The sequence below is a fragment of the Colobus angolensis genome, unplaced genomic scaffold (genome assembly GCF_000951035.1).
Source record: "Colobus angolensis palliatus isolate OR3802 unplaced genomic scaffold, Cang.pa_1.0 Scaffold7, whole genome shotgun sequence".
In the NCBI taxonomy this organism is placed as follows: Eukaryota; Metazoa; Chordata; class Mammalia; order Primates; family Cercopithecidae; genus Colobus; species Colobus angolensis.
In genome coordinates this window covers 636,357-645,399 of record NW_012120709.1, presented here as the reverse complement: position 1 = coordinate 645,399, position 9,043 = coordinate 636,357, and the positions used below count along the sequence as shown (strand labels likewise).

General features: G+C 38.2%; 1 protein-coding gene across 1 annotated transcript in view; it reads right to left on the bottom strand.

Moving 5' to 3' along the window:
* Window positions 1-5,864: 5,864 nt before the first annotated feature.
* LOC105500896 (chromosome unknown open reading frame, human C11orf97) overlaps window positions 5,865-9,043 on the bottom strand; it is a 23,631-nt gene continuing 20,452 nt past the window's right edge. Inside the window, exon 4 of the mRNA XM_011926571.1 lies at window positions 5,865-6,096. Within this exon, the coding sequence (XP_011781961.1) occupies window positions 6,092-6,096 (5 nt within the window). The 3' untranslated portion in view covers window positions 5,865-6,091. The remainder of the gene's footprint in view (window positions 6,097-9,043) is intronic.

Here is a 9,043-nt window from a genome sequence, read left to right as displayed (position 1 = left end):
CCTATTTTACATTTCTTGAGGCACTAATGAAACAATGTAATTCCTGCACTTATGAAGATTTATATGAAAGAATCTGGACTATAAAATAATGATTAAGATAAATATTATGGTACCGAAGTACAGGGTAAAGATGGTTAAGTATCACATCAGCCTCTCCAGATCTCATCCAGATTCACCAGCACTGTTCCTTGCCACCATGCCAAATCTACTTGAATCCTCAAATGAGTTAGCACAAATCCTGTACAGTTTCAGAAACTCAAATATATGTGGTCTGCGCTCACTGTGGTAGCTGTTCTCAGTACTTCTACATGGCTGCACCCTAACTCAAGGTAGCCGGAGTTTAACTCAGAGAGGTAGACCAACTCTCTTCAGATGGAGGAAGGGATCTTGAGTACCCTCTTCCTCCCCTTTTCTGGTCTCATTTCTTACACAGACCCAGGATGTGCTTCATGGAAGAAAACAGAGAAATGATGTCTTTTCCTACAGGTAAGGTAATTCTTTGACCACACCAACAACCAATTAGCATAGAACAGTGGTTCTAACTGGGCTGCTTATATTCCTTCCTGTAATTCTTCCTCTAAAAGGGCCTGGGGCACTTGTAATATTAAGAAATACTTGTTGGATGGAAGTGGACAAAATTAGGGACATATTGTAGATTTTTGACAAGTATAGAAAATGAAAGGGTAAATGCATGTTGCTCATGTTACAAGGAAGAAAACATTCCTGAAGTCAGACAGCCAATTTTATGGTTCCAGATCATGCTTTCTGTGGCCAAATAAACCACAGCCCAGAAGTCTTGCACAATGTATAAGGATGAAATCACATTAATAATGCTGGCTATAATAAGATTAATTTTAACCACCCCAAAGAAAATGTTTGCTCTCTATTTAATCTTAGTAATGTTTAGTGCAAGTCAATAAACTTTTGGTCTTGGGCTGGGGGAGGGAGGGACAGAGAGAGAGACAGAGAGAGAGAGAGAGAGAGAGAGAGAGACAGAGAGAGAGAGAGAGAGAGAGAGAGAGACATAACTGCATTGCAGGAATAACTGTTCTGGCAGCACCACCGGGCACTGCATGAACGGATAGCCTCTTTCTTGAGTAAGCTCACTGTTCAAACACTTAGTTTCCTGGATCATCCAAGGAAGCAGGGAAATAGCGGCAAGCCTTCAATGAAAAACGTAGATGCATTCTGACCCCCATTCTCTGAGCCCACGCTTCATCATTTCCACCACTGAATAGCTGTTTAGCTTCCTTGGCTCCTTTGAAGCTCTCCCATTTCCCGATTCACAGTCTGAGAAATACTGATGAAGGTTGCTAGTAGAGATTTTGATATGATGACCCCAGTATTTGCTGAGTTACTTAAAAATATACAATATTTAGGTTTCATTTACTTTTATGTAAAAGTAAATTAGCAGGCTTATGGTGCTATTTTCAAAGTGTTTCCAAGCAATACAGGACTGAGAATTGTTCTATGTTGATATTTGTAGGGGTACATTAGGGTCAGATCTTATTTGGGCTTACAAATCTGCAAAAGCTATAACTTCATTCAGTAATATTTATTGAATGCCAATTATGTGCCAGGCATATGAGGTGTAACTGAACAAACAAAAAATATCTGCCCTTGTGGGACATGCTAGCTATCAAACTCAACCCACCCATTTTAATTATAACTTCAAAGCAATTCCACACCTGAGTCCACAGGTTGATGTCAGAAGTTGTGATTGTGTTAGACTTTCAGTAACCCTGACCAGTTGCCTTTTGAAACCATATTTCCTTGATTGCCTTATCAATTCATCCTTTATGACTTCTGTATTGACCAAGTGTCATTGTCAGAGTAAAAAATTAGACACTTGTCTTTGCAACTTTCTTATCCCCATTTACCATTTGTTAGGCAGGGCTTTTCAGAATGTAAAAAAAAAAAAGAAAAGAAAAAAAAACTGAAGTTAAAGGGAAGCAAATTTCCTTCTGGGGAAGGAGGTAGACATGAGTCCCTCCATCCAATCTTTTCCACTCTCTCTCCTTTAGTTATGGAAGCATGATGTGGAATCATAAATTAGAAAGAAGCTATTTAGCCCACAAACATGTGCTCCAAGCAAGAACTGTAATTAAGTCAGATAAAACTAAAGGTAGCTGTATTAGGATTTTTTTGGTCACGAACAGCACATATAGAGAAAACCACCCATCACAAGCCCTGCTCTTTAGACACAATGTTCAGCAGATCTCTAGAACTTATTCACCTTGCACAACTGAAATTTTATGCTTTTTGACTAGCAATTCCCCCATTCTCCCCAGCAGTCCCCAACCCCAGCCCCTGGCAACTACTCTGCTCCCAAATGTTTTGACTGCTGTAGATACCACATATAAGTGGAATCATGCAGTATTTGTCCTTCTGGAACTGATTTATTACATTCAGTGTAATGTTCTCCAGGTTCATCCATGTTAACTTCCAATACCCCGTCTCTCTCTCTCTCTCTCTCTCTCTCTCTCTCTCTCTCTGTGTGTGTGCATGTGTGTGTGTTTTGATAGCTGAAACATTCTGGAAACTAAAGAGGCATAGTTCTTAAATGGACTATGTTGACTACAAAATTGATCACCCTATTTTCATCCAAAGTCCTACTGATTTCTTCCTTCCAGAGTGTAAACTTGCAGATTTCTGTCAGGATTAGGAAGAGAGTAATCTAGGCTATGAAGAATGCATAAGGGGTTTTGTATGTGTTGTATGGGAGGAGGTGGAAATACTCCTTAAAATGCCAAGTGTAGTAAAATTGGATACAAATGAATGCTAATCAATAAGACTGAGGTTAAGTAAATTTTGGTATAGCCATATCATGACATATAACCTATAAAATCGTAATTTAGACAAATATTTTACATAGGAAAATGATCATAATGTATGGCTAAGTGAAAAAATGAGGGCTATAAAATGTATATAATATGATAGCACTTTTATTAAAACCAAAAACCTCTTCATTTTATACTTTCTATCTCTATAAATATTTCAGTTGTAAGATAAAGGATGTGTTAATAAGATAAACCATAGGATAGAGCTCTTTAAAAATAAGATTAAAAACTTGTCTTAAAAAAAAAAAAACTGTCCCAACAGATGCAGCTGTAAGAAAATAGTTTTCCCAATCAATTTGTTTTTTTATTTTCTACTTTTAATCTGTGTACTTCAAAGATGCTTTTGCCATGACTATTTGGCCAAATTAATTAGTGGGCTGTGGTCGGGCATGGTGGCTCAGGCCTGTAATCCCAGCACTTTGGGAGGCCAACGCAGTTGGATTGCTGGAGCCCAGGAGTTTGAGACCAGCCTGTGCAACATGGTAAAATCTCATCTCTACTAAAAATACAAAAATTAGCTGGGCATGGTGGTGCATGCCTGTAATCCCAACTACTTGTAGGACTGAGGCAGGAGGATCGCTTGAGCCCAAGAAGCCGAGGCGGCAGTGAGCCGTGATTGCGCCAATGTCCTCCAGCCAAGGCGACAAAGTAAGAGAAAAAAAGCAGGCTGTAAGCCCTTATGACACCAAGTTATCCAGTATCTGCACTGACTGTTTCTGGCATAAATTGAGGAAACTCCGAGGAAACGGAAACTGAGAAACAGAAACTGAGACAGAAATAGAAACTAAGGGCCCTGAAACTCAAGGACCCCGGAGCCCGGAGGCAGATAAAATGAAAAGGGAAAGTGAGCAAGTTGCAAACATGTTTGGAAAAAACAGCATTTTTGTTTTATTCCAGATCACAGTAGGAGTGTTTCTAGGGTATTACATCATTAAGTATGAAAATGATTGTTGGCTTAAGATTGCTGTATATTTTTATAATTTTAAAGAAACCTCCTTGTAATCCTGCTTTATTAAGAGAAATATTTATTGAGTTAAGAAGCAAAACAAAACAATTGCATCATATTATATAATAACTTTAAAAATCATCTCCTATTTTAGGCATTTTAGGTGGTTTCAGTTATTCACTATTATAAATAATTCCTATACGTGAATCCAGTTGGGAAAATATGCAGTGGGGCAATGAAGAACAGAATTCAACTACAAAAGGAAACAGGTCCCCAGAGTGGAATAAGAATGAAACTTTAACACGGAAACAGTGCCATGAGAACAACTCTAAGTAGTATTAGAGGATAGTCAGAAAAGGAGAGACCAATTCAGAGCACCCAGCCCAGGCAGCAAATCTGAAAATAAATGACAGGGAGCTTGTTTATTGGCAGGAATATAGTAGAAGTGAGAAAGGAAACCCCTGAGCATGTTTATAAAGTCATACTGGGAACTCAAGTAAGAACAGGATATCATTTCCAATGGATTAACAAAAGTCCCCCACCCATTGCACTTTCTGTGTGACATCCTAACATACACGCAATGAGGTTGGGGGTAAGAACTTTTAGAAGCTTAAGATTTTAGATTTCTACAAATAGTAAATGCTTTGCCCTAACTCTAGGCAGTTTTGGGTGTTATATTTCTTGACCAATTTCAGATGTAATCCCTCAGTTTTAGGCATTGCCCTGCAACACTGGTTTGAAGTAGCCAGTGATGAAAAAGTTCCATAAACAAGTGGCTGGAATTGGCTTACATGTAGGATCTCATCTAGCAGGCAGTAACTAAATGGAAATTTTTATATTAAATCTGGAAAGGTTTGGATCTTGACTCAAGATTACTGACTGTTTCACAGTGTAAATATTTTTAAGTAGGGAAGGGACATACTCAGTCAACAAATCTGTTGACTAGATTTGTCACATTAGAAACAATTATGAACTTGGGAACAGGGAACTGAAGGAAGTTTTATGAGCTGAGCCTAGAGAGGAAGGAGAATGAAAAGTGTATAACCAGAATACTAGAAAAAAAATAACTTTGTAAGGGGTAGGGGCTGGGAGTGTAAACAAATCACAGCAGTGTTAAGGGGTAGGGGCTGGGAGTGTAAACAAATCACTGCAGTTATGTATAAAATGAAAAATCAAAAAAACCCAAATATTAAAAAAAAAGAGTAATAAATAAGTTTAGAACAAATATATAAATAATTTATGTAATTATTTAACATGATATTTTAATGAATGGGGCATTACATAATTCAATAGTTGTTTCTGGAAATAGAATTACAGATGAATTTTTTTTCCGTTACATATCTTCATTTTCCAATATGACTTCAACAAATGGTGGAAAGGGAAGGAGTTTTTTTCTTCTTTTTAACTTGGCAGTATTATTTAAATACTTTTTTTTTTTTTCTTTTTGAGACAGAGTCTCACTCTTTCACTCAGCTGGAGTGCAGTGGTATGATCTTGGCTCACTGCAACCTCCACCTGCTGGGTTCAAGCGATTCTCCTGCCTCAGCCTACCAAGTAGCTGGGATTACAAGAGTGTGCCACCATGCCTGGCTAAGTTTTGTATTTTTAGTAGAGATAGGGTTTCACCATTTTGGCCAGGCTGGTCTTGAATTCTTGATCTCAAGTGATCGGCCTGCCTTGGCATTCCAAAGTGCTGGGATTACAGGTGTGAACCACCGTGCCTGGCCTAAATACTTTCCTTTTTTTTAGATCTTACCATACATTTCCTGGCTCCTTACTATTTAGTGAACAAGTTCTAGAGAAATGATTAGCTCTACCAAGGTTAGCATAAAAATGTTTGTCTCTGAGTCACAGACTTTTCTTCTGTCATTCATTTACTCACCATTATCTGTATCTGATTTAGTTCTGTTTTTAAAAAATGGGCTAACACATTATGCTGTAGTAAAGGGTAAAGGCTTATAGTGTTTGCCTTGAAGTAAATACTCAGTAAACGTGCCTGTGTTTCATCATTATTTCACATATTTAATAAAATAAGCTGAATTAGAAGCCAAATGAATTCTAACTGTGACAACTAAAAATAAGTATAATATTTTCCTTTATTGTTTCCAGGTACTTAGTGAACTTTACCAACAGTCTTTCATTACTTTGGATTAGTTTACAGATAGGCATTAGTACCAATAATAGTAATTACAGGCTATCATATTTTTTGCACACATCTTAAATCCTGAAATGAGCTTGAGTTTCTTCTCCATTCCTCAGACATCAGCAGAAAGAGGTTCCTCCTTAATGGAAAATCTAATTCATCTTATCCTAGAGTTAAAAGAAAAAGTGAAAAAATAAGTGTTTTACTTTGGGGAGGTGCTCTTTAATCTCACCCATTTTAATCTAAATTTGACTTAACGTTCCCATTTGGTTGAGCAGAATGTAAGAGCCATACCCACGTCATCCCAGTTACCGGAAAAGCCACTACTCAGTCTTCCAAACTCTAATGACTGAAGCATAGTTTCCAGACAAGGAGCATCAGCATCACCTGGGAGCTGGTTGGAAATGCAGAATCTCAGACCCTACCCCAGACCTACAGCATCAGGTCTGAATTTTATTGAGATACCATGTGATTTGTAGGCACATTCAAGCTTAGCACCAGACCAGACGACGACTCTTTTTTTTTTTTTTTTTTTCTGGCTTGTTTTATGGCACAGAATAAGAAGGAAACGATAAAAGGTTTTTTGTCATCAACCATTACCATTTGTTTGTTTGTTTGAGACACAGTCTTGCTCTGTCACCCAGGCTGGAGTGAAGTGGCTCAATCTTGGGTCGCTGCAACCCCCACCTCCAGGGTTCAAGTGATTCTCATTCTTCAGCCTCCCGAGTAGCTGGGACTAGAAGCGTGCATCACCCCACCTGCTAATTTTTGTATTTTTAGTAGAGACGGGGTTTTGCCATGTTGACCAGGCTGGTCTTGAACTCCTGGCCTCAAGTGATCTGCCTGCCTTGGTCTCCCAGAATGCTGGGATTGATAAAAGTAAATGAATAAAACCTGTTAGTGTGATGAAAGCAGTAGACGATTCACAGTCTCTAATGGAAACATGCTTTAGAACTACAGTTGGATGATCATAATTCTAAATTTAAACTTTAAATGATGTGTATTATATGCTGGAAGAGTCCTAACTACCATGATCACATTGTTCATGAGAAAGAGAAAAAAAAAGCACAAGTGAATTGTTTAAATTGACCGTGAGGTTTGACTGAAGTTTCTAACTGAAGCATATTTTATGGGAGAAGTTCCTGGAAAACTCATTGTAAGCCACAGAAGACCTCTCTTTGAAAGTGTTAGTTCCAAGATGTATTTCAAATATATGCAATTTTTCATGATTCACACACTGAAAAGAGTAGGTTGCATTGATTTTCCCTCTATTGTTTGCATTTGGTTTAGTTTAGCGGTCTCAAGTAGAGAAAACGATATACTTTTGAGAGAGTGGGGGAGGTATGTGAGTTAGCAGCAAGAAGATTCTAAACCTAAACAGGCATTTAACATATACTTACTGGTTCATTCATTCATTGGTCATTCTCATGACTAATAGCAATTGAGCACCTACTGTACCAGGCACTGTGCTAAGTGCCAGATACACAGCAGTGAGTAAAAGACAGTCCCTGCCTTTATGGAGCTTGTGATAGTGTATTAATTACTACTGACAATTTTAGAAAATTATCTGTGGATTTTGTTCATCTATGATATTTCTGTGCCTAGCATCTTCCTTTTTTCACTGATAACGAGAAAGGTCTAATTCTTGGTTATCAGTCTGACATACAGATTGATCAATTGTGATTGTACAGCAGATAGTAGCAGCTCATATGATACGACAAAAATGCAGCTGGCAACCTAAAGAGGTGAAGCTAAGCTATGTGTCAATAACAGTTATATATTGTAACATGACCACTATAAGGGCTTGGCACCAGCTGGAAGTAAATGGAGGGCCGAGGGCTCCTAGGAATGCAGTGTGGATGAGTAAAAATGAGAGGGAGCCATGAAATGTCTCTTAAATTGTATGGCTGAAAGGAATGCAATTATGGTCAAAATGAAACATGAATCTTTTATCATATGTCCCCAATCAATAAATTGGGTAATTTATTGGACTTATATGTCTTTAAATAAAGGAAATTTGTTATTCAATAGGTCTCATAATAGTCATGCAGAAAACCATTAATCTTTAAAACAAATTACTTAGTAAGTTTTCTTGGAATGATCGAATTACTTAAGATAAGGGGAACCTAAGAAATTGAGTGGAAAGTTGAGATAAATAGCTTCCAATAGACAAGTGGCCCAGACTTTGGTTGAATCAACCATTACTTCAGGACACTAGTATCTTTGTGGATTATGAAAGTAGCTGCCTCCCAGATTCCTAAAACCCTGTGTTCCCATATCCCTGGCATTTGTACCTATTTAACCACAACACTACAACTGTTGCTTGTTGCACAGTGACTAGATTCTCTGCCGTGATGGCCCAGTAGTCTTGGGCCATAGTCTTGGAACTAAGGGCATAGTGGAAGCCAGATGGACATTGGTTTGTAGTTCTGGCTCCACTACCTCCTAGACATGGGATTGTAGGTAGTGAAGTGTCTCTGTGCCTCAGTTTTCTTACCCAGAAAATGGAGATTACAATCCTCAACTCATATGATCATGTGGATTACATAACGATATAAAACACTTGCTGCCATGCCTGGCACATGATAAATGGTGGCTACTACTACTTTCATTATTATCATTAAACCGAAGTCTTCCTAACTGGTTCCTGTTTGCTACATGAATCCCCTTTAGTAACAAGTTTTGTGTTTGTTTTTTTTAACCTCTTGTCTCAGTTTCTCAGTGGCTGTATTTTTTCCCTTACTGAGCCCATATCCCAGAGGCTGCATTCCTGGCCTCCTGGGGCCTCTACTCCTGTGTGACACTTTTATTGAGCTCTCATCTCACTTCAGGTTTAATAGACATCCTAGCTCGTGGGCACTTGGCTCAGAGACGCAGTAGTGTCTAGTGGTTGAATGCATGGACTTTGAAGACAGACTGCTTTGGTTTAAATCCCAGCATTTCTACTCTTCTACTTGCTAGGTGATCGACCCGGGGTAAATTATTTCACCTCCCTGTGCCTCAGTTTCCTTATCTGTGAAATGAATTATACTTGTTTCATGTAATTGTTGTAGACATTAGATAGAATATTATATACTATTGTGTGTGCATATATTATATAATATATAAATATAT